Genomic DNA, 26,895 nt, shown 5'->3' with positions numbered 1-26,895 from the left:
CAAGTGCTGGATGACAGGAGCCTGAGATAGCTGTCTCCTGAGATGCTCTGACAGTACCCGACTAATACGGAAGTAGAGGCTCACAGCCATCCATTGGACTGAGTAGAGGGTCCCCAATGAAGGAGCTAGAGAAAGGACCCAAGGAGCTGAAGGGTTTGCAGCCCCTTAGGACAAACAACAATATAAACTAACTGGTACCCTCAGAGCTCCCAGGAACTAAAACTCCAACCAAAGTGTACGCATGGTGGGACTCATGGCTCCAGCAGCATATGTATAGCAGAGGATGGCCAAGCTGGTCATCAATGGGAGGAGAGGCCCTCGGCCCTATGAAGGTTCTATGCTCCAGTGTAGGGGAATTCCAGGGCCAGTAAGCAGGAGGGGGTGAGTAGGGGGATGGGGGAGGGAACAGGGGTTTGTTTTAGTTTTTGTTTATTTTATTTTTTTTATTTTTTATTTTTGGAGGGGAACCTGGGAAAGGAGATATTGTAAATAAAGAAAACATCTAATAAAAAAAAAAGAAAAAAAAGAAGTCAATGAGTAATTTCAGGTGAGCAGAATAGAGTATTTTGAATATTATTTGTGTTCTTCGGAGTTCAATGCAGATATGAGAGTAGTAGGAAACTGGGCTTTGGGGGAAATGACGAAGAGGTGAGGGATCTCATCTCCAAGGTGGCCAGTTCCTTTATCAGGAGGTAAAGCAAGCACCACCCCCTTCTTAGCTGTGAGGGTGCATAGGAGCAGAGTGCATCCTCATCACATGAGGACTAAGTCACAGGCACTCTGCTCTCACACTCTTGGTTTCTAGACCTAGGAGAAAACAATTTAATTATTTACAAACTACCCAGTCTGTGAAGGATATTTTTGCGATGGCATGGAGCGAGAAACTCCTTCAGATAGGGATTTTTGATATTCTCTTTCAAGGGCTACTAGCATCCGGATAGTCATTCAGTCACATGCCATCATTCCTGTTTCTTTCTTTCTTTTTTTATTTTTTCCTTTTCTGTGTATTTGATATCCCAGTGATGCACAAACTAGTTGACTGGCTGCATGCTTGGTTTGTCTAGCAGAGCGGAAAGTCTGAAATTATTTTCATTTTATAGATAATCGACCTTAATTTAGGCTTGAGGCACTGTTAGAACACATTTTGCTTTTCAATTAGCATATGTTGTCTGGGTTTGCCAGAAAGAATATTGGAGACGGGATTGGCATTTAGAAACCAAACGTTAAGTGGAAGCCATAGGAGAGATGAGGGTGGGAAGGAGAGGAAGAAATTCTTGTACCTTTAGTTTGTTTATTAAGCTAAGTCAAACATTTCAAGAAGAAACATTGTTGGGTTCCTAATGCTCACTGAGGTCACAGCAACTTAAATCTCTATCTTGGAAAATTCAAATCGCACTGCGTCTGTGTCTCATAGGCACCCAGCAAAACGCCAGGGAGCTCACAGTGTGGAAAGATGGAGCTGGGGGACAAAACAACCACACAAGAAAAAGAAAATCCAAAGACCAGACTGTATCTCCAATTGCTAGACCTTTTCATTTCTAAACCTCCTTCTAGGGCCAGTCGCCCTTAATTCTGAGGATCAGTTTACATATGAATGTTCCTGTACATGAACACATTGGGTGTCAGCCAATGAAAGCTCACAGTGGAAGGAATACCTGGCCTGTATTTTGGATTGAGGAGTTGGAGCAAAAACTTAGTTTTCTTCTTCTTCTTCTTTGTATAAATCAAGCTATTAGAGCGTCCTTGCTGATCTGAGCAGATGAAATGAATTCATAGCGTTATTGCAGATTTAAGAAATTACATGAGACTTGGTTGGTATTGATTCACAAGCAGCATACAACCTTGACTAAGTCAGATGGTTCTCTGAGTTCCACTTTAACCACAGGCTCCCTCTGCCCATCTCAGCACAGGCTCCCTCTGCCTGTCTTCCACATTCATTAGTGACTGAATCATATGAATGACCATTGTAACAGTGTTTCCCTGTGCTTACCTTAGAGATATTTACAACAATGTGTTATTTCTCTGAGGCAAAGCAAAGGTAGATTTCTCCAGGATATTTTGTCTGTCTTCTTTAACAGCACCCGAGGCACGATCTTCTATACATTTGTAACTTTTAAAAATAATGAGATTACAAGTATTTATTTAGTTAGTTATTCTTTTTTTAAAGAAAGTAGTGAGCCATGCATTGATTATGGTAGAGATTTTTATAAGGTAAGTTAAATTTAGATGCATCCTGTATAATAACAGAAGTGTATTTTTGTAGGATAATTATATTAAAACAGAGTTTTGAAAGGCAAGGGAATACTGCAAGTATAATTAGTTTAGCATGACACCATGTGCCACAAGTACATACAAATTTCATTTATCAACTAGGACTAATATAAAAGACAGTGGAACAACAACAAAAGAAATGGGTGAGTTAGCTGAAAGTCATCTCTCGTGTCAGCAGGAATGTGATAAGGGGAGGTATCATTAAATAGGAAGGGTGACTTAAGTTTGTAAGTAATTTATTATAAAAAATATCAGGCAAATGTCAGATGGGGTTGAAGCAACCAGGGAGATGGTATGCTTACATCTCATGTTTCACTCACTTGACTTAATATTCCCAAGTGACTTCAGTGTTTAAAATTTGTATTATGTAATTTTAAAATCATCACTGGATTGGAGTGGATTGTATCCTTATGGGAATATGACAACCAGATACTTAAAAGCAATTTAATAGTTCCATGTCACTGGGCTGTGTGTGTGAGCTATAACATTGGTTATAACATCCAATCTTTAACTGAGATTCAAAGTTTTTCTTTAAAATGCCACTTGAACATAGAGGTAGGCTTATCATCAAAAACTAGGAATAGGAAAAATAAGTATATGGAACATTTTAGAAGTATGGTGTAGGATGAAAGCAGTGTGGCCCAAGGCCTAGGTGTTTCTGTCCTGGTCCTTTAGTAACTTCTTACAGTCTCAGTTTTAGCATCTGTAAGATGAGGACACAGGATGATGTTTCTCCCATTGTTCTGCCGTGAACATTCCCACAGATAATACAAACCAAGCTCTCAGAATACTGAGAACATGGCATATATGAATGTCAGCTATTCATATCATCTATAAACAGAATACTATCATTTTCAAGTATGCTAACTCATCGAGACTGTTCCTTCAGTGTGTGAAATGGATCCCTAACAGGTAGATTATTCTACCCTGTGACTGATTAAAGAGTACAAGTGGGGAATTTGGTTTGATCGCAGGAGACAAAGAGCAAACATTTATCAGCTCTAACTTAGACTTGGTCAACTTACAGGGCACTGTGTAAACTAGTTCCCTTGTCAGGTCAGCTTACGGTGGAGATATATATTTCAAGGACGCTTTAGTCAATTCAAAGTCCTTTCCACCCACTCCTCTTTGCTCTTGAGGCCCTCGACTTAAAAGGTTTAGTGTTGGAAGAGAATAGACTAGTCATTTTACCCAAGTGTTGCAATGTTCTCGGTATCTGTATGTCTTAAAAGCTTTTTCTATATGCATCTTGGGATTATACCAAGTACTTACCAATTTTACTTAGAAAGGCAAAATGTTTTTCTGCTGAACCTCAAATTGGGATATATACAACAATCTACCATTTTTTTAAAAAAAGAGTTTAGATTATTGTTCTGCATTCTACCTATAACACACACACACACAGACACACACAGACATACACACACACACACACACACACACACACACGCACACACACGCACACACACAAGGGATGCTAGCAACATATGGCCTGAGGTTTAGGAATGGACACAACAATGAACCCTGGAGGATTCTCATGTAGGTTGTCTTGGGACCAGACTATGTGCTAGAATATCATGTAAAATAAGCTCTATTGTTTGAGACACTAAGATTTAAAACCAGTCCACATCTCTAAATGATTAAGATTTTAGAGAAGTTTCCCAACATTTCCAAGGTTCAGTTTTCTTATCTAATAAGATGGGGATAATGTTGCTTTGGTGGAATGAAATCCATTCTAGGGAGAATGGCTAAGGTCCTCATGTGTCAATTACATCATTGATGCCTGAAAACTGGAAGCTCTGGTTAAAACACTCAGAGATGTTCTCTCACCAGGCAGCAGGTATGGGAGGCCCTGTCTCCTGGGAATTTACTTGATGTGTCTACACAGTGCATTCTTGGCAGATGTCAACTCCCTCTCCTGCTGCCCAAACAGCTACCACACATTTTAGAGATTTGTTGTAGTTGTTGTCATCATTGCTAAATAACATCCCCCTCTAAGAATTTCCAAGCTAAGTAAAACTCAAAGGTTCTCCTGTATAGGAAATGACCCCAAAGTTGTCATACTTGTTGAATCACTGAATCTTTGCAGTTAAGACAGCAAGTCACAATAGAGATTTTGACCTGGAAACGACCTTAGCACCATCTGGCTTATATCTTGTCTGGTGTAAAAATGAAGGAAGAGAGTCTTGGAGGCACTCAGAGCCAGGTGTCCATTCTGCTCCCTGATGTCCCTGTCACTGTTTTATAAATGGTGCTGTAGAGTTGGATCTGCAGCTACTCAGAGGCAGGGTGCAGGGTGAGCATAGTTCAGCAGTGGCAGGTTCTTGAGGTTGCATCCTGTTCATTGTGTGGGGACAGCTATGATGATAGACAGCTCTGCGTTACTCTCCAGATGAGAACCTGACAGTCTCCAGGCCTGCTGGATGGAGCTCTGTGCTGACAAATGACTTGACAAATGGGGCACAGGAAGAGGGTGCTGGTGGATGGGAAAGGGGCCAGCTCTTCCCCGGGGACTACTTTAGACAGCCTGAGGACTGCAAAGTGACTCTTGAGCATATAACTTTTAAAAGAAGAACTATTTGATTTAACTGCAAAGGCTTCATTTTCTTTGTCATGAGCTGCTTTCTATTAAGTCTGATTTGCAATGTCAATTGAATCAATTGTTTCTTTCAAGTATGAAGCAGAGTTTGAAATTATCAGGGTTAAGTGATGTACCAGAAGAATTCTCTATGGAAACAACAGAAGATACACTTAGTCTATTTATCATGATACTCACTGTTCTTTAAGATGTTGGGATCTGAAGGATTTGTTGGATATGGCACTTGCCAGACAAGCATAGAGAACTAAATTTCTTTCTTAAAATTTTTTATCGAATATTTTCTTTATTTATATTTCAAGTGTTATCCCCTTTCCCAGTTCCCCCTGAAGCCTCCTATCCCATCCCCCCCTCCTGCTTATATGAGGGTGCTCCTTACCCACTTACCCACTCCCACTTCCTGCCCTCAAATTTCCCTACACTGGGGTATCACAGGACCAAATTTCATTCCTGAAACCCACACAAAGGAGGAAGAAGAAACCAACTCCACAACGTTATATTCTGACCTCCACACACACATACTGCCACATGGCATGTGTTCCTAGCTCCCACCTCACATTATCATACACATGTGTAGTCACACAATAATGATGAAGTTTAAAAAGATGTTGGAATGTGAGTGTTATATATGTAAAAACTTGCATCTTGAGTTTGGGATGTGCCTCAGTGCCAAAGTGGTTACCTAGCATGTACCAAGGCCCCATGCTTAATCTTTAGCACTTCCAATAAATTGAAAATTGTGCTATAATCTCTGATCTGTGCACACTGAAAAGAAGAAAAATGCCTGACTCAGGATTCATTATTTTCTTTATCTTTTTCCCCTTTCCTTTGTTTCTTTATTTTTTCCTTCCTTCCTTCCTTCCTTCCTTCCTTCCTTCCTTCCTTCCTTCCTTCCTTCCTTCCTTCTCTCTCCTTCCTACCCTCCTCCTCCCCTTTTTCCCCTTCTCCCTCCTCCCTTCCCCCTCCTCCTCCCTCCCCTTTTCCCTCCTCCTTCTCCTCTTCCTCCTCCTCCTCCTCCTCCTCTTCTTCTTCTTCTTCTTCTTCTTCTTCTTCTTCTTCTTCTTCTTCTTCTTCTTCTTCTTCTTCTTCTTCTTCTCCCTCTTCTTCTTTTGAGACAAGGTCTCACTGTGTCGTCTTGGCCAGCCTGGAACTGACAATGCAGACTTGCCTCTGCCTCTGGAAAAATGAAATTAAACATGTGCCACCATTCCTGACCTTGCCTGCCACTTTAACATTCTACTTAGGCACAGTCCATTTATGACAATCCATCATGAATTATGTGTAAAGTATAATGTTGAGAAACAGCATTCCCATTGTTTTAGATTCTTGATGGCTAAGAGATAACAGTAAGATAACACAAACGGAGAGAAAGAATCAAACTACAAGAAAAGGAAGGTAAAACCAAGCAAGGTGAAAAGGAAGATAATGTATAGACTGGGGGAACAATCTATGTGCTAGATTAAGAGGAACAAAAGCCATGGGTTTCTCTACATGTAGAAGGCTCAAGGCTCAGGCAGGTGTGTGTGGAGGTAAACAGTGCCTTCCTTTGTTCTCTTGTGTTTCTGATCATCATTACTGTGTGCTGCCTGAACTCCCCGCTCTTCTGAAGCCTTCTATTGAGAACCTGTTTCCCATATGACTATTCCTTTGTATTTTCCCCTCTCTCACTGACAAAGGCAATGGTGGTTGTCTGTGTGCATGTTCCTCCTTTCAGTAACTGCTGATGCAGTCTGGACAGGGACCTCCAGGAAGAGGAGGATAGTGTGTAGGGTTATCAGTCTAGAAGAACAGCTTTCCCATGAGCCTACTGAGTGATCGGGTCCATGCACCAAAGCCACTCTGGCTCTCACTCTCCTTAATGACATAAAGAGATAAAAATTGGCTTGAAGCCTGTGGTTGCAACTCTGGACTGGATATTTTTTTCTGACTCTTTTATTAGTTCTTTATTTCAAGTGTAGTTTGAAATTAAAATATTAGTACTGATAGTATTTACACTATGTTGGCAAATGCTACACAACTGAGCTACAGAGCCTTTTCTTTTCAGAGAGGGATTGTTAGTCATGTATGAGTTCAACTTCATATATATGTATGTATATGTGTACGTCTACATGTATATGTATACGTATATGTATGTGATGTATATGTTTACAATATATATGTATACATGTGTGTATGTGTGTGTATATATATCATATAAAATGTGTAAAATATCATATATATTTATTTTTAATTGTAGGGAAACAATGTTTATTTTTCCCTACCTCAGCCATCACTACAGAGCATTTGTTGATGAAAATATTTGAGCCTTATATTTCTTGATGTGAGTCTAGTAATTTTTCTCAGAAACTTAATTTCATATTATAATATTCACATATATTTTGTGGCTTTTAAATCAGAACCAGTTATTTTTCCCTTGGTTTATTTTTAGAAAGCTCTCTCCCCTCTCCTCTTTCACGCTTTTGTCTTTATAGGTCTGCTTCTTGAAGTCTCTTAAAATGGTGCTTGATATTGCATCCTATAGATGATCTTATTATCATGATTCTGTTATTGTTTTTAGACAAGGTCTTGTTATGTGGCCTGGAATTTTGGATCCTCCTGTCTTGGAGATTACAGGTGCTGATTTTAAGTTTGAACATATACTGACTAAAGGCAAGCATTACAAGTTTAATGAGTTACAATGAGTTTAATATATAGTAAACTGGTTTAAAAAGGAATTTTATGATGAAGATAATCTTTGTATTCTTCTGTGAAATGTGGTCAGACACATAAGTGAAACGAATAAGAAGAGAGATTAAGACAAATTGATCACTGAAGACTTACTCAGTGAAAGAGAGAGTGGAACCTGGGATTTTCCTGGAGAGAGACACATCAGTGGGGGACCTGTGACAACATTGGGTGGGCCACCTGAAGCCACATTTTGAGAGGCCATTTGTGTTTTATTTATGAGGCATGGGATGGGTGCTGGGGTGTGGACTAATCAGAGCCATATTTCATGAAGATTAGTTAGTTGAATGGTTTAAAAGGTGATATGGGGAGAGGAGGGATTAGAGAGTATGTTTTTATTTCTTGATTTGGTTTGGTTTTTGTTTTGTTTTGTTTGAGAGTGGGTCTTGTGATGTAGCCTTGGGTGGCCTCTAACTCACAGGAATTCTTGTGTCTCTGACTCTCTGAGCCCTGGGATAAAAGGCCCGGGCCACTATGCTTCCCGGCTCCACCCCTCCATCTCCCAGAAAGCCTTAAAAACCACTAGCCTTCCTGAACCTCAGTTTCCAACACTGAATCTGCTATGACAATGGTTAGATGAACCCACATGTTAAAAACTGAGAACCTTCAAGGCACATCCAGGCCTGCAGAGGCTTCTCCTTCCATCCCAGTCTCTGCCTGAATGTACTCTCATTCTCACAGTGACTCAGACACACCTGGGAGTTGATCCTGTACCACCTGGCAGAGAAGCTGACACCTGGAACCTGAATAGAAGAAGCAGATGGCAATAGTTCTTTCTCTGAGAACAGATTTAAGGAGGAGATGGGCAATATGGCCAGGAGGTGGCCAGGCTATAGAAACACTGCTACAGAGCTTAGTAATGAGCACATCTTGACCCAGTGAGAGCACCACGAAGCTTCTCCCTGGGAAAGGGCAGAGGTCATTCACAGCTGCTGCTTGTGCCTAGAGGGTGGAACTCTTCTTGAGACCAGCTGGAGGGCAGGGATCTCCAGGAAGAGTGTACAGTCAACGATGAGACCTCCATCCTTATTTATTGTAAACAGTGGACACTCTTGAAGGCCCATCTGCACTTTTGCAATACATTCTGCACCTGGCTTTTTGTTTTCCTTCCCAATGCACAGTTGGTTGGTATGCATAAGGAGCCCCCATCTGCCTCACAGACAGTCATGGGAGCTGACTCCATGCCTTTATCTGAGAACCAGGGGCTCAGTCAATTCCCATTCCAGAACAAAACTTCAGTACTGTGACCGTTCAGTTGCAAATTCAGAAAATCACACACACACACACTTTTATTTTCTGATTTTGATACTGATTACACACACGCACACACACAAGATCTTGGAAATGGTCTACTTTTTATCTGGTTATTTAATTAAAGTTTCACATGCTTTCAGATATCAAGAATTTTTGGCTCACTGCAGTGTGCTTCTGAACACTCCAAAACACGTTATAGTTGTTACCTGGTAAGAAATCTTAAGAGCTTTATTTGTTAAGTCATTTTTAGGAAGCCAGGGATGAGAGAATTTAGCATCCTGTAATCTAACAAATGGTGGTCCCACTGCCACGTCCTCAAAGTGTCTCTGCATGGCTCAAATCTATATGACTGTCTTCCATTCAGAGCACTGAACCCTTTCTGAAAGTGGGACACTGTTGTCCTTTACACAAGGAAAAGCCACAGTGATTTCTCATCTCCAGAACTTCTGCCTAGCAATGTATCTTCCCGAGAATGTGCCTGCCCTCATCATTCAAGGGAGTGAGTAAAACTGACTCCCTACTAGAACTGAGAAAATTACAATTGTGTGTGTGGTGTGTGTGTGCGTGTGTATGCATGCACATGTGCACGTGACACAATAACAGTTGAGGAAGAGGGAATGGTAAATTTGAGAGGGAAACCATAAACAGGGAAGGGTAGGATGGAAGAGAGAGAGAGTGGGGAAATGGTGTGTACATTTTAATTATTAAAAAGTAGAATTTAAAGCTAACCAAAGTTTTTGTAATAGACTTCATTTTTTTCTGCTTAATTTTGCCACAATGTGGCACATCTTCTCCAAGGTTTAAACACAGTATTGGTGACATAAAATGGGATTCTAATTGAGCATCTCTGTCCATGACATAGTGACTGCGAAGCATAAAGCAGTGATGCCCTTCTGCAGGTGGTGAAGATGCGGTGTTGTTGAAAGACTAATCATAGCTTTTGCCTCTGAGTTAACATCCATAAACATGTGAATGTCAGAAAGCCTCATTATGCTTCTCAGTGACATTTCACTTAATGTGCCTTGGTCTATGCTATCTTTATGGTTACAGTTAGGCACAATATGTACTCTGCAATGGTATTTTTTATGACAAAATGAAATACATCCTTAATTAAAGATATCTGGGACATACAGCTCCTTCAATAAATAGTTATTTAATAAATAAAAGTGGAATTTAAATTATTTTATAAGAAAATAGATATTAAAAACAAGATATGCATAACTGAAAACACACTATTTCAAAGATTTCTCCCTTTAGGGAGAAATAGAACTAGACAACCTTAGGTTACCACTCTCAGCCTTGAGACACAGGTCTACTGTAAAGGTCTGACAATAGAACTAGACAACCTTAGGTTATCACTCTCAGCCTTGAGACACAGGTCTACTGTAAGTGAGAACATGGTGATCAACTGGTTAGATTATCTATCAATTTTCTCTTCACAAGATGTCTATAAGTTTTGGTCCTATGGCCATGAACATGACAAGATTCCAAGACCCATTATACCTTAGCAACTCTGTTATTATTAGAGTCATTATTTGGACCTATAAGGTCAATACTCAGTCTGTAAGCAACAGGGTCCTGTGAGGTTTGACAAAGCCAATTGTGGCCAAGGTTTAAGAGAATCTTAGCTGTAAAGGGGACTGTTCTAAAGAGGCTGCCTCTGTCTTTAAAAGTAGCAAAGGGACCAACAGCAGGCAGCAGAGGTGGGGAAAGGAAAAGATAAATATCTGAACGTAAGAACCGGAGGGGGGTTGGGGAAATATACCTCTACATTAAGGAGATGCCCAATCTGAACGTGAGAACCAGAGGGGGGCTGGGGAAATATACCTCTACATTAAGGAGATGCCCAGTTTGTGGAATAGCACTCAGGGACCAAGGCACACGCCCTGGCTTCAGTCCTGTGCTTCCTCACACATTGGTCAATAGTTCCCATCAAGCAGGTTATTTTTTTCATGCCTACAAATTTAGCATATATTTATATGTCTAATATATATAAATATATTATATATTATATTATTATATGTTATTATATCCACCTATCTACCCATCAACTACACACACACACACTATATATATATATGTATACATACATATATATATACATATATATATATTAGACACATAAACAACTAGGGAATAACATAATTCCTCAGAGTGACTGGATCTTACTACATGTTGCCTACATTTATTCAATAGGCATGAAATCTTAAAACAAGATGATTTTGCAAGAAAAGAAAATCTTTTTCTGGTCATGGTTTGGGATGTATTCCCACCATTCCAAAATGGGCTAGGATACAGATATTTCACTAGCAAAACTCACTGGGAAGAAAACAAAAGAAATAGAGACCTTGTTCCTCCCTAATAAATTTTGAATTATTTTTGGAATGATTATTGACTGTTCTCTATTTATGGTGGGGCTTTGAAATTATATAACTAGACATGATTCATGATAGACTCATTTTAGAAAGAGATTTCATATCATAATACTGAGTGTGCTTGGCAGTGCAGAGTTTCTTTCTTCTTCTCTAACCTAATTAAGAAGCCTTGTTTCAGTCTCTTAGGACAATAATGAGTCTAATTTTTTCTTGCTCAGTGCCTCAGGTCATTTGTACCTCAAGAGCCTTGGTACATCTTTCCTATCTTGTTTCACTTCCTTGCTTTTAAGAGCATCTATATTAAAATATTAGGTAATTAAATAGAGACTGGAGAAGAAAAAATTCTCTCTAGAGACAAATCCAGTTTCTTTGTTTGCTCACATAAAAAAAAATAGTTGAACTTCATAGAAAAAAATGAAAAAGCATACCACTTTCATTCCACTTAAGCCTCTTCTCTGGAGCTATGAATCAGGTATGTGAAAAGAAAAAAAGAAAGAAAAATATCCAACAATAATTGTGTATTCACTCTTTGTAGAACAGGAGGAATTGGTGTTTTTATATGAAAAGCTAATCATATGATTCTTTTCTTCCTTTTCAACATACCATCTTCCCTTTCTGTCCTCATACCAAAGTTCAGCCAGCTGAGTCTGTTCTTCTCTTAAAATTCCTGTTCTCACACTTTGCCTCCATCAACAGACCATAAACATTCCACAGTTTGCCCAGTTTAGGGGCCAGTGATCCATGTGTAGACTCATCTAATTCTGAATGTCTTCATCAGATAGGGATGCTCCAGAAATTCTGAAACTCATACTCCCTGTTGGGACTTACATTACTTGAGTGTGTTCACATCCTTAATTTCATTATAAGAAAACTGAACTCAGCCTCCAGTCTCCTGGCGTTAGTTTATTATGTATATTGTTTCCATTGAAGCTAATGTGATTGACCCGATGGAAGTGTTTGGATAAATTGACTGGCAAATTCAGCCAGATTGCCTTCTCTGTTTTCTATTGGCAAAAACATTGTATGTGCCTCAGAAAAAAAAAAAAACATATATGAAATAATCAAATAAGATTTTATAAACACTTTGTAAGTTTATTCTTTTTTTTTTGATATTTTCTTTATTTACATGTAACTTTCTCCAAGAAATTAGAAAAGCAACTCATTTAGAATATGGCCATCAAGTACCCACGTGGTACATTTCAACCTAAAACACCATTACATCAACTATGTTACTACTTTACCAAAGAGGGAAAACCTAAATCCCTCATAATACACATATAAAATAATAATTTGTATACATGACCTACATATGTAGTTCAAATAATGTCACAGCTCTGCCATAAAATTTATCTTACTTGAGATAATTGAATTCTTATTTTTCCTGTCATGTTCTCAGTTTAGATCCAAGGTTGGTGGAGGGCTCTGAGATGTGTGGTTCACTGGGATGTGGAAGATCAGATCCTAGTGTAACCTCGGGACCGTGTTCTGTGTAATCCTTTGCAGGGTACTGAGAGTCATAGTGAGCAACTCCGGTTGCAGAAGAATTTGATAAATGTACCTTTAAGTGTACTGGTTAAATAATGCTAGTTTTACTATGTATCCTGCCTTGGGTTTCTTGTAAGCTTTTAAATAAGCCACTTCTACATTTGATAACAATAATGAAAGAAGAGGCCATGAGTTTGAGAAGGAGCACAGGGACACAGGAGGAGTTGGTGGAGGACAGTGAGAAGGTCGAGATGTGTAAAGCAAGAATCATACAATGAACTCTCAAAAAATTAAGTAAATCCTTCCTAAAAGGACATATTAGAAAGAAATGCCATTCTTCAAAACAACTGGTGTATTATGAACTAGAAATTAGGTTTACAAGTTCACTCGCCATGAATTGTTAACAAGTAATCATACATAGCAGAATAAATGCATGTTTTTTGAATGTTTGGGTTCCAGCAATGGAACAAACTGAAAAAAAGCAGCATTCATTTTTAATTTTAATTGTTAGTTATTGCTCTATCAGGCTAACAAATATTTACCTAGTTTTCCGAGAGAAGTCAGAATCACATATTCACAATGTTATTATTTCTTAAGAGGGAAATTTTCTAATATTGGTCTTTTATAGTTATGAGTCATTTTCAACAAAACATTAGTGTTCTTTGGGAATTAACTGTTTTTATCTTTAAAATTATATTCTATTAAAACATGACTCATCTGGGGCTAGAGCAGGAAGAAGCAAAGGAATACCTGAAGCTAGTGTTATGCATGGGTGGATCCATTTTTCAAATGTAAAACTAGAAAAAAATGAAATATTGGCAAAACCATAATAAGTCTGACTGGTCCAGCAGAGTTAAGAATAAGTGTGTTGGGGCTGGCGAGATGGCTCAGCGGGTAAGAGCACTGACTGCTCTTCCGAAGGTCCTGAGCTCGGATCCCAGCAACCACATGGTGGCTCACAACCATCCGTAATGAGATCGAATGCCCTCTTCTGGTGCTTCTGAAGACAGCTGCTGTAAATTGGGTCGGAGCGAGTGGGGCGGCAGAGGTCCTGAGATCAACAGCAGCCACACACATGATGGCTTCCAGCCATCTGTACAGCTACATTGTACTCATACACATAAAATAAATCTAAAAAAAAAAAAAAAAAGAATAAGTGTGTATAGAAGTAAGGGGAAAGGCATATGGACGCTGCCTGTGCTTTGTGCTATTTTTTTTCTGTAAATCTAATATTGGTCTAAAAATAAATAGAAATTTATCTATTTTAATATTAGTTGAAAATGATTCTATTACTTGAAAAAGACCTCAAATCTAATATTTAGGGATCATATGTAAAGCTTTATTGGCAAGGAGGGAAGAAGTGTATGTATACAAAGGTTTTCATACATAAAATTGAAAAAAAAATAGCCTCAAATACTCTAAGGACAAACAAATCATTTTAAATTTAAAAATGTGTTTACCTGGAGTGATTATCAGCCTTCAGACACATAGTGTAATGTACAACTTAATTTCACTCATAATTATTCTAATTCATTAAATGAACTAATTTTGGAAGGAGTTACTGACAGCCAGACTCACTAAAATGTAGAAATAATATAAATAAAATTAAAATAAAATAGCATACTTCCTAACAAAATAAAAATTTTAACATTAAACTGAAGGACAGTGTCATGCTTGAACTTTAATAAAATATGTAATGATTGCAAGGTATTTTATAATTGATATCCTTCGAGTGGTTCCCTAAGTCAGAAGCATTACTTGAAGATGTTCCTAGAAACAGAGAAGGAACAGGGAGTGGCCCCAGGAACTTTGTATGACCTCTGACCTTTGATCTCTGACCCCAAACCATTGTAGACAGATAAAGAATGCATACCTGAAAGAAAAGCCATCCAGAGAATGCCTCACCTGGGGATCCATCCCGTATATAGTCACCAAACACAGACACTATTGTGGATGCTAAAAAATGCATGCTGACAGGAGCCTGATATAGCTGTCTCCTGAGAGGCTCTGCCAGTGCCAGACTGATACAGAAATAGAGGCTCACAGCTATCCATTGGACTGAGCACGGGGTCCCCAATGAAGGAGCTAGAGAAAGGACCTAAGGAGCTGAAGGGGTTTGCAACCCTATAGGAGGAACAACAATATTATCTAACTAGTACCCTCACAGCTCCCAGGGACTAAAACACCAACCAAAGAGTACACATGGTGGGACTAATGGCTCAAGCTGCATATGTAGCAGAGGATGGCCTAGTCAGTCATCAATGGGAGGAGAGGCCCTTGACCCTGTGAAGGTTCTATGCCCCAGTGTAGAGGAATGCCAGGGCCAGGAGGCAGGAGAGGGTGGGATGGTGAACAGGGGGAGGGAGGAGGAAATAGGGGTTTTTTGGAGGGGAAACCAGGAAAGGGGATAACATTTGAAATGTAAATAAAGATAAATATCTAATAAAAATATAAATTGAAAGAAAAAAAATAGAATGCATATCTGGACCTGATGTGGGTGATAGGATTAATCTTCCCCAATTTAAAATACATGATTGATGGAAATTACAAAGGAGGTGGAGCTTAGCTTTGCTGCAGCTATGCTAAGCTAGACAGACAAGATCTATCACTCCTATCTCACCCAACGTCCCATCCCTTAAATAACATCATGCAAGTAGGTGTGTTTTGGATCCATTCTGCCTGGTTCTATTGCCAAGGGTACGTGGTTTGGAAAAGCTTCATGGCGGCAGGGACATGGGAAAGGAGGCTGGTCACCTCATTGAAAGCTGGGGGTGGGGGGAAGTGAGGGAGGGACCATCCATACCTCAGTGACAAACTCTTATTAATAATATTATTAAATTATGATTGTACCAGTCAGTTCACCTATTGATCAGGTGGAGGCCTCATGATACAATCACTTACCCAAAATTTCACCTTCAGTCCACCCTGAGCCTGTAATGGAGGGTGGCTACTTCACATCCAACTATAAAATCCTCCGTATTTTTCCTGCCCAAGTGTGTTGGTTTTGGGCTGTTTGGATTTGCATATATACATTCCTTTTTCTGATTAAATATAAGAGATTTGAGGCTTTATGTGGCTTTTAAAGGAACTAAGAATCTGAAGAAATGTAAACACTGAAGTGTCTCCTGGTGGAATTAGAGAGTAGGGTTGTTAACTGGTGGATAATGTGAGAGCTAAGATTGAATGAGTGTAGGATATCCTGCTTCCCAGTACCAGCTTTGTGTCTGGATGCCAGTCTTGTGGCTAAAGCTGCAGCATTAACTTATATACCTTTTTTTTTTTTAAATGACAAGAGTTTCTCCCAGAAATGTAGGAAAACAAAACAAAACAAAACAAAAGTCAGATTAGCACTTTAAGAGTACCCCTAAGAAAATACTTCTCTAGATGTATTATCAATACACCATCATCACCACCATGATCCAATATGGGTCTAAAAAGTCATGATTAACATAATCATGTAGAAATTGTATAACCAGAGAGTAGGAGGAGCCTAAAGTGCCATTGTTTATATACTTGTACATTTATAAAATCAGGATAGCAACTAAAAGCCTTCAGGTCAGCTTCCACAATGAGCACAGATACAATGTGTGTTCAAACCGCATTGTATGCCTGCTTTCTCTATACTCTCTTGGCAAATGTCACATGAGGTGAGGGATAACATTCAAGCACAATAACAGGAGAGATAGCCAAGAGCAATAAAAGAAACCAAGATTCCTTAGATTCCATTTTATTCCAAGCTGGTAAGTTTACTGAGAAGAACCCTATCCCTTCTCGTGTCTGAGAAGTTTATCTGACCCACTATTCGAACTCCATAAGCAAAAGGGTAGATACTCCCTTGTAGTTACTATGTGCAGCTTCAATCCCTATTATTCTTGGAGATATAACAACATAGAAAAGCCAGGCACTTGTTGGGTAATATTTTACTATGCCCTTGCTTGCCCTCATCAGTTGCACTGGGGAATGAGAAACAGAAGAGAAGCTTCACAGGGCCACTCCTTCAGTTGTCTGCTTCATGGGATTACCAGAGGCCTTGCTGCTATGGAGCCCCAGAATCTAAGCACAGCACGATTTTACTGTTGCCATATGGACCACCCCCCACTCTGTTGACCTACATGTGTTTTTTACCCCACCCCCAGATCTCCTTATCTGCCCATCAGCTTAGCAGAGTTTCTGTAATTACAGAAATGAGAATTCTATACAGTCTGAATCTTTTATGTTTTAAATTTTGCTGGGGGCTCTGAGAAAAGAAGTGGGAGACAGGAAGAAAGAAAGAGAGAAGGAGATGGAGAAGGAGAGGGAGAGGGAGAGGGATAGGGACAGGGACAGGGACAGGGAGAGAGATTCCAGATTGAGAACATGTCACATTCAGGACTGTGGAGACCACATTTCCTCCTTTGTCAGAAGATGTGGAGGAGCACCGGGGTTGTCTTGTTGAAAAGGATACATAAAGACACAGTACTGAGTTAGAGTACTTAATACTGAGTTAGAGTACTCAGTACTGAGTTAGGGGCGTGGGTTGATGTTTGACTGTGTTCATGTTTGATCATTATTATTCCTGAATTCAGATGTATTTATTTTAGTTCTGGTTGATATCTCTATCATTTTATCATGAAGTTTCAATGTAGACATCTGTCACATCCATCCAGAATACACAGGAATCTAAACCATTGCTTGGAGAAAATGATAACTTAACTTGCAGTACTCTTCCCTTCAGCTCAGTCTATAAATAGATGAGAGAAGCAGCCAGGAGAAACCATGGATGTTTTGGATTTTGAAGGCACTTTTGAGAGCCAAAGTCTGGAGAGATAGAGTGATTTGGCCAGTTACCGACCTTAGCTTGCCAAACTGTCTGCTTCCTGATGCTCTTTCCTCCCCTATAGAGTGCCCGGTTTCTTGTTTCATTTTCCCTCAGTTGGCTAGCTCACGTTTGCTTTGGTGTCATTGGCCCACCATCCTGTGTGCTGATCTTTTCACACAGGTCATGTACCTCATTTCCTGGGCGGACCACTAACTTCAGCAAAATTTACCTTCTAGCCTAGCTTGGCTTATGCCTAATGGTATTTTCCCTCCTATTTATTGGAGGTAGTCCTCTTAACCTGCTTTCAGGTAGAGGTTTTCTAAGTCCCAACCATTCCAATACTCTGATCTTAGTCTTATGAAAAGGTGTGGCAACACGCAGGTGCCATTTAAATGATTATGAGCAGGTGCCTGCGAATAGAAAGAAGAGGAATGTTCCTCAGAAATAGAATGAGAGCATACATGGACTCATCCTGCAGTAACACAAGCGAATTACATAATATCAAACTTGAAGGCAGGGCCTTTGGACTGTGACAATTTCTATTTTAAAGGCATGATATTGATTCTGTCAGAGATCTAGACTCAGTTTAGCATTGTGTAAGAGACTATAATCTTAAAATAGTCTACTGGAAGTTTATTGTTCACATACTGTATTATGGAGTGAATGGCGTCTACCCAAAATTTGTATACAGAAAGCCTTATGTTCAAAGCAGGAGTTCTAAAAGGGAAAGTTACTATTACTCTATTATGGTGGACCCTCCTAGGTAAGACAGTGGATAGCCTCCGAGACAACAGATGAATTGAGAAGACTGGTGTGGTAACCTCAAGACAGAGAGTGAGGCCTCAGGAGACACAAGCATGCTGACACCTTAGTAGAGCTCTGTTGCTTCAGCCACCAAGCCTATAGCACTTTGTTATGGCAACCCTTGCTGATACTGCTCATAATCCAACTCAGACCTCTGGGGAATATTTATTCTTAGTAATGTCAGCTCAGGAGTTAACAGAAAAATTACTGGTGATGAGAGTTGTTTTTCAAGTGTCTTAAACATTAGAATTAAATATAGGAGCAGTCTGTAAATAAAATAGTTATGATTACAGGAAACTTGCATATTAGATGATAACAACAAACTTTTGATATATCTATTAAAGATGTGATTTTTGGATAATGGATGAACATGTAGTTTTAAATTAGAAGCTTGTAGTTTTATAAGATATTGTCAGAAGCCTTCCCCCTGGGGTGAGATTCAGAGATATAGCAAAATTTCTTTGGGGAAACCTAGAATAAGTGTTGACAGTCTGTGTGCAATATGCACACCATAGCTTGCCTCCCCCTGACTATTTAGAGCCTGAAAACTGCCTCCCCTACAGAGGCTACTTCTACTGAGATTAACTGAGCTTGGATCCTTGCGCCAGCTATGTACTATCAACCCCGCCTTCTTCTTTATCCTTATGTAACAACCCTTCTCCTTGTTTAGTTACATGCAACAACCCCACCTTTCTGTTCAATTCCATTTGATAAATGAGGTGAGTGTCCAGGTGTGCTGTGATTTCTCCGTCAGACGTCAGGCCACCCGAACCCAGCTTTTCCATCTGTATGACTACCTGTATGTCTTTTCTTCATTTCCTCCTAGCCTTAGTTGGGCGTGTCCCTAGTTCTTCGCTGGATATGGCAAAATATCTGGGAACACTAGAGAAAGCATGAGAACCTTTGTATATGCTTGATTTTTGGGACTTGCAATATAGTAAGACTGTATTTGTTAAAGATTTGAAATTCTTAGACAATCATATATCATGATATTTTGGGAGTGAAATTTAAATATTTTTAAAGAATGTTTATTAAATATTAACCAAATATATAAATTAGAATAGATTTATATATTGTCTTAAAGTCTAAGGAGTGATATTTTAAATTCATAAATGTGAGATATCCAATATTTACTTTATTAGAAGAGTTTTTTAAAAATTTTCATAATGATTTTATATTGCAATGAAAATATTCTGGATATACTGGGTTGAAAATATTAAGTTTACCCTTTTTTTTTTAGAAAACTTTTTGGAATGATTATGGGAACACGTTCAATCACATGAAGAGCTTTGTGGGCCAGTGAAATGGCTCAGCAGGTAAAAGTGATTGTTGCCCAGTGTGAGGGCCTGTGTTTGATCTGCAGAACCACAAGGTGGAGAAGACTGCTCCTTCAAATTGTCTTGTGACATCCATCAGCAGGCTGTGGTACACAAGGGTCCCATCTCCCATCAGAATGAGTTAACTAATACACTAACAGACTTTACAAAGAAAACATTTCCAGAGAAGTTGCCAGGATAGCACAAAACCCTCTCCTCCACAACCTTTATAAACAAGCAGCTGCCACAACGTCCCTTGACTCTCAGGCACTTCAGTGTAATTGTCTATAGGTAAGGGCATTGTGTCATATGACCACAAAATAGTGGCCCCCCCAACAGCAAACAAACACTTTTATTTTACTGCTTTTTAATCTTCATTAATGACTAAGTTTCCAACAGTTGTCCCCCAACTTTTATAGGCTGAGACTACAACTCAGAAACACATTGTACTTGGGAACCGTGTCTCAAGCCCCCTGCATTCTGGAACAGCTTCTCAGCCTGTATTTATTCTATGGCCTTAACATTTGAATGCTATAGGGCAATTCTCTTGCATATATTCCCAGGATTTGGTCCTTCTAAGTTTTCTCTTGATGAGATTGAGACTATGCAAGCTGGACAGGACTGTGACAAAGTGGGTGCAGGCACCATCAACGTCCATTGCTTCAGATGAGGCTTGCTGCTCTACTTGAAAATCTGACAGACAGCTGACTCATTGTTTGAGGGATAAATCTCAACTGGGGGAGCATAAATAGTTTGCACCATCCCTGATGATATGTACGATTGATCGTCAGTGGAAGTGATGTCAGCTGATCACTTCCAGTGTTCTCTTTAACAACTCATATGGATTGGGTAACAGATAATCTGCAAAGACACTTTTCCTCATCAGCCTTCTACCCTGCACAGGGGGACATTTACCCCCATTGTTTACACCCAGGTTCCTATTTGCTCCTACTGCTGCTGTGATTTAAACACTCAGCTCTCCTTGCTCACTAGCTGCTCTCTGGCAAAGTGTGCTCCAGACTTGTAAAAAGTGGTGTTGAGGAACTTAGGGGGTGACAGCTTCCAGGTTATGTAAGTGGACACACTCATATGCATGCAAGGGCACACACTGTGTTTTGTATATGCAGTGTATACTGTATATATTGAAAACTGAGGTTGCACAGGCACATCTAATTCCAATTTAATACCTGTGCTGGCTGGTTTTGTGTATCAACTTGAAACAAGCTGGAGTTATGACAAAGAAAGGAGCCTCCCTTGAGGAAATGCCTCCATGAGATCCAGCTGTAAGGCATTTTCTCAATTAGTGATCATGGAAGGAGGGCCCATTGTGGGTGGTGCCATCTCTGGGCTGGTAGTCCTGCGTTCTACAAGAAAGCAAGCCGAGCAAGCCAGAGGAAGCAATCCAGTAAGCAGCACCCCTCCATGGCCTCTGCATCAGCTCCTGCCTCCAAGTTCCTGCCCTGTGTGAGTTCCTGTCCTGATGTCCTTTGGTGATGAACAGTAATTTGAAGTATAAGCTGAATAAACCCTTTCCTCTCCAACATGCTTCTTGGTCATGATGTTTTGTGCTGGAATAGAAACCCTGACTAAGACAGTAACAGTACTAGATACTTATGGTTCTGATGAAATTATAGACAAAAGGAACTTAAGAAAGGTTTACCTCAGCTCACAGTTTGAACTTTATCATGGTGGCATCATCACTGTACCAGGAGTATGGTGCAGCTGGTCACATTGCATTTGCAGTCAGGAATCAGAGAGAGTCTCTTTCTTTTTCAATCAGTGTGTGTGTGTGTGTGTGTGTGTGTGTGTGTGTGTGTGTGTATGCATGTGCATGTGTGCATGTGTGTGTGTGTGTGTGTGTGTGTGTGTGTGTGGTGGAGTATCAGCCCATCACAGAATGGCACCACCCATAATCCATACCCAGGCTTGCATATCAGACAAACCCCTCTGGACATGCCAGCATATGTATTCCTGGAGGTTTGTTTCCTAGGTGACTTTAAATTTCCTCAGCTTGACAATCATAATTAACCTTAATAGTTCCACTCCACCTGCCTGCTTGGGGGATGTGATTATCTCTTGTTCCACTTGAGCTCTAGGTCTCTGTTCTGGGCTCTTCCCACTTCCACATGTGTCAGGATCCTACCTGGCTTGATTCCAATGAGTTGTCTCACTATGAGATTGGTTGGAAGATGAAAATAATTGAATGTGCACAAGGACCAAATATTAACTACAATAAAAAGTGATTTCTGAATGGTCTCTTCTGCACAAAGATCATCAGGCGGGCACACTGGGAAAACATGTTAGTTTGTCTTACAGAGTCTTCATTCCCTAGTTGCCTTTAGCTTTCATCTCCTTGGCCCCATTGTCATGGGACTCAAGTCAAGCAGGCACATAGAAATGTCCGACCATTATTAGCTTCCTGATTCTACAATCGATGGGACGTTTCTGATTTTATTTACTCGGTGCAACTGAAAACCTTGTAAGGTTTTCTATTCTGCTTTTCTGAATGGCGGCCCCTTATCAATATTCAGCATTTTGAGGGGAGGAGCAGCATTGCCAGCACGGCCACATGGCATCGTGCTTGGTGCACTAGGTTTGGCAATAGTGGGACCTGGAACATTTTTGTTTTGGAATATCTGAGCTACAGAATATGTCACCAATTAGCACATCTTTGAAGTGGCAGCAAGATTCCTCTCCATGGACTTTTGCAACCAGCCTGTGTTCAGGAGAGAGAGAGGGAGAGAGAAGGAGAGAGAGGGAGAGAAAGGGAGAGAGGGGGGAGGGAGGGAGAGAGAGAGGGAGAGAAAGAGGGAGAGAAAGAAGGGGAGAGACAGAGAGAGAAGGAAAACCCAAACCAGAACAAGAGGCTATCAGTAAAACAAATGAAGAAAAGAAAGCAGTCCAGACTCCAGCTTCCTGTCTTTGTTAACTTTTATTATTCTACATTGCCTTCTAGCTATACAACTCATTTATGAGTCCACTCTGCTTCTGACCAAGGGATTCATTTAAATGTAGCAAACAATAAGGAAACCATTTACTATGCGGTGCTTAAGTCTTCCTTCTGGAAACGTGGTCGAAGAGAACTGCATGTGTGTAGAGATTTGTCTGGATGGGGATCCTGGTGGAGTTGTCACCTGGCTGAGCCTAAAATACACAAATCGAGTTCTTAGTCAAGTCCATGAACATAACTGGCATTAAATGGCTTTTCTCTTTGCTTTGATATTAAAGAAAACAGGATTGGAAAGGCTGTTTCCATGGAGACCACTACACATTCCCTCCCCTCCCAATTCCTCTTTTCAGGAGTCCTGAAGGTTGATGATTTCTGTCAGCAGCTTGCTTCCCCGGGTTGGGTTGTGACATTATTGAAGTACCAGGGATCAAAGTGTGTCTCAGGCTCCAGCTGGTCTACTAAACCCAGGACTTACTAACGCTGCAGAAATCTTCATAAAGGGCCCCACAAACAGATGTTAGTTTAGACTCATAATTCAAAAACCAATCCTAGTTTGCTCTCCAGTGTATCGTCTAAAGATGTCTACGGGTTGAAGTTGGGTTAGGCCATAGCAGTACCTGCCCATGGTGGTTTGCACACAAAGCTTCTTTCTCACCAGCTTTAAAGTGAGTTGAACTGGATTATTTTTCCTCTTTAAATTGAAATCTGTGAGAAATATCTGGTCCCTTTTCCTTTGTTCAGGATTGTTGGACCTAATGATCGGCTCAGAGGGAACCATGGGAGTAGTTACTTGCTAATCTCATTATTGATAGAGAAATGAAGAGCGTCGATGAAGCTGAATCTCAAAGGAAGGTGTTTTTCTTTTCCTAAATAATTTGCATGATATTTACTGTGTCTTTAGTATATTTAATACACAAAAGTTCAAATGTAACTAGGTTATATTTCATTCCATTGTGTATAGAAGTGAAAAAGAATATAGATTTGGTATTGCAAACAAGTTTTATATTGGTTGTGACACCAAGTTCCTTGCACTGTTTGTAAAAGGATATTTTAAGCCTATGTTGTATTAGTAAGAGTTTGGAAAATTGTAAAGTCTTTGTAAGAAGCAAACAAAAGATGAGGTTTGGGGTGGTGGGGGCTCATCCACTCATATTCCTGTTACTCTCTCATCTTATGTTGCTTTACAATTTTCAAATTGTATTAACTGCTATTAATGCAAAATATATTCCTTTCTACAGAATTGCAAATTTCTAAGTTGAATGGGGCACAATTAGTATTAAGCAGAGGGAAATAATTGTGTCTACTTAATCTCAATTTTCCTTATTTCCTGTATGCATGTTTCTGCTCTTTGAATTTTCCTATTGTATCATTCTGGCTTCCTCTATAATCTACAGATGAAGTAAAACTTTTGGAACATTTGCTTTGCATCTGTCTGAGAGTTATGGCTACACCCTTTCCAGAAAACCGTCTTGTAAATACTGCAGACATTACTAATATCCAGTAGGTTCTTCTAATGGCTGGCCAGCCTGTGCCTCTGGAGACTGGTATAGCCTAACTCCCAGAGGTGAATCTCCAGGAGAAATGAAAGGCTAATTTACCCAATAACCTGTTTCTTTCTACATGGATCTTTTACTTTTAACTACTTTCGTGGGTTTGTTTTTGTCTTTGAAATTTTGATAACTGCTAAATTCTCCTCCACTGGTGACAGCAGTGTATTCTCTTTATGGTTTATCTTTGTGATCGCTGTAAGAGCTGTAATGGAGAGAGGAGTCTGTTCCTTTCTGTGCTCGATGAGAGGCAATATGGAATCCAGCTCTTTACCACTGTGTTTTCATTTGTTTTGAGACTTAGAATCTTGTCTTTCTCACTGGGAAAGATGGTAACTCTATGTATGGCCTGGTGAGTTTGTGCATGCTGGCCTTTGATCTGGGGCAGTGCTGAGATGTGGTTATTTGCCACTTATGTGTCTCTCGTGCTCATGGTGATGGTTTAGGGAGTCCTTTATCTTTTTGTATGAACACAAAGTATTTGCCTGTTTCTAGAGTAGCCTGCCCACTCTCGATGAGCCTGCTCTCCCCAATCTTTCCTTTGCCTGTTATATCAAAGGAATTTCAAAAACCCTGTGCCATTTGGTACAGGACATAGAGATAGAAAAGACACTGACAATTTTTTTTTTTGTTGTTTTACTTTTTGTGGTACTTGTAATATCCTGTGTTATTTAGAATAAAACAATAAAACAATTAAAATAAAACGGATTCTTTTTAATTATTTTTAACTTGTTTTAAAAATAGTTCATTATTTAAAATTTTTGCTTAAATAGTTAACTCAGTATTTCTCTGGCACCCTCATCTTTATCAAATTCCAAAATACCTTCTGACAACACTGTATTTATTATTATCACTATTATTATTATTATTATTATTATTATTATTATTGCTATTTCACAATTGGATCTTATGTAGAATAAAAAATAAACAAAGCTTCCAAGATATCTTTTATACTTGAAACTATATTTAAAATTTCCCTGGAATACCCTGAAAAAAAAAAACCCACACCAAGATTTAGTCTTTTATTTTGAAAAATACTGCTAAAAACAATTAGGTCTGTCTGTAGGGTCCTAGTAGAGGGCTGGTCCAGTCAGAGAAGGAGTTCACCCACCCTCACTCTGCTCGTCTTGGCAAACTTGTTCAGTATGATGTTACGTGGGTAAGTCAGGGGAATCTCCACAGCTTTATCTCCACAGTGAGTACTTTATCTGTTTTGATCCACAGGGAAAACACTGATTGCAACTCCAGCAACACCCTGCCCCCAGCCCCTGGGTTTTCCTATATTTAACATATCTCTTCTGGTACTTGCCCAATAATATTAGGCAATAACAGCACCATGTTATCAGTTCTAATTTAATCTGTTGTTTAAAATGCACACACATTAGGGCCTTGGTATAAACTTAATCAAATGTCTTTACTTAACACTCTTGGTATTTAAAATTATGTGTCAGGATATCAAATTATTTAGCTTACTAAAACTATTTTCATTCAGTTTTTGAACCAGATATACTATTCATAGAGTTTTTTTTTTTGAAAAAAGAGTTTAGCATTCTGGGCTTGTTACCTTGGAATCCTATTAGTCCTAGTTCAATCACAGCCATGTCCCACCCCATTATCTGCAATCTTGTATTTGATGCTCCCTGGAAGCTCTTCCTCAAGGAGGAACAAGTTGCAGGCACTCATGGAATGGAACAGTACCTAGTACCTTCTGCATGAGCACTTCAGAGCTGAGCTGACTTGGGCTAGACAGTGAAGACACCTCAAGGACAGGCTAAGGCAAGCTTTCCAGGAGTTGTTATGGCTAAGGAAAGGTTGGCATGTGGTGGCTCCTGCAGAGCCAGCACAGTGGGAATTCATTGCAATGGGGCTGAATTGACAGAACTGTGCCGTTCACCTGCAATATTGTTGATGATAATGTGATCCTCTGTTTTCTGAAAATGTAAGAACACAATTTTCCCTTCCTAAAAAGTCAGTAATCCCTAGAAATCTTATAGCTTTCTTCCTCCCTTCCTCCTTTCCTTCCTTCCTTCCTCCCTTCCTTCCTTCCTTCTCTCCTTCCTTTTTTATTTTCTTAAGGTCCTAGGGATTGAATCTCTTGCTTTGGTCCTGTAAGGTGAGCTATAGTCCTAGGTCTTCCTGTAATCCTGGAAAAATCTCTATCTTTATCAATATCTGTGTCTGTCTGTATCCATATCTGAGACAGAGTCTACCTTAGCTCCCTAGGCTGTCCTCAACCTTGCTCTGAAGCCCATGTAGGCTTTGAAACCCTTCTGCCTTGGCCTCTAGAGTAGATGGAATTAAAGCTTTTCCCACCAGGATTAAGTCTAGATTCTACTCTCATAAAGTGAAGTGGAACATTTACAAGTGAGATCTGGCTCTCTCTAATTCCTTTGGGCTCCAAAGCTCTCAGTAAGTTCCATTATTTTCAATGGTCATTTATTAACTTGTACAAAATTAATGATAAAACATCATTATTTTTTCAAGGAAGTTTATAATTGTACAAATTACAAACTCAAGACCTTGGCTTGAAGGTCATATTTGAAACCAATGCTCTTAAATCATGTTTAGTTTTTGTTCTCTCTCTCTCTCTCTCTCTCTCTCTCTCTCTCTCTCTCTCTCTCTCTCTCTTTCTCTCTCTCTCTCTCTCTACCAAACCCCAGAGCTCTTTCTGGTAGTTGATCTGTATTTTGTCTTAAAGGACCCAAAAAGATATTTTGGGAATTTCAAGCAGAGAGAGAGAGAGAGAGAGAGAGAGAGAGAGAGAGAGAGAGAGAG

At 39.6% G+C, this 26,895-nt stretch overlaps 1 protein-coding gene across 1 annotated transcript in view; it reads right to left on the bottom strand.

The window, feature by feature from the left end:
• Positions 1-22,536: 22,536 nt before the first annotated feature.
• Cfap299 (cilia and flagella associated protein 299) overlaps positions 22,537-26,895 on the bottom strand; it is a 523,430-nt gene continuing 519,071 nt past the window's right edge. The window contains exon 6 of the mRNA XM_031336903.1: positions 22,537-22,767. Coding sequence (XP_031192763.1) covers positions 22,672-22,767 — 96 coding nt within the window. The 3' untranslated portion in view covers positions 22,537-22,671. The remainder of the gene's footprint in view (positions 22,768-26,895) is intronic.

This window comes from Mastomys coucha, unplaced genomic scaffold (assembly GCF_008632895.1).
Source record: "Mastomys coucha isolate ucsf_1 unplaced genomic scaffold, UCSF_Mcou_1 pScaffold22, whole genome shotgun sequence".
Lineage (NCBI taxonomy): Eukaryota > Metazoa > Chordata > Mammalia > Rodentia > Muridae > Mastomys > Mastomys coucha.
Note: the sequence above shows the minus strand (reverse complement) of the source record. Positions and strands in the feature narration are given on the sequence as shown.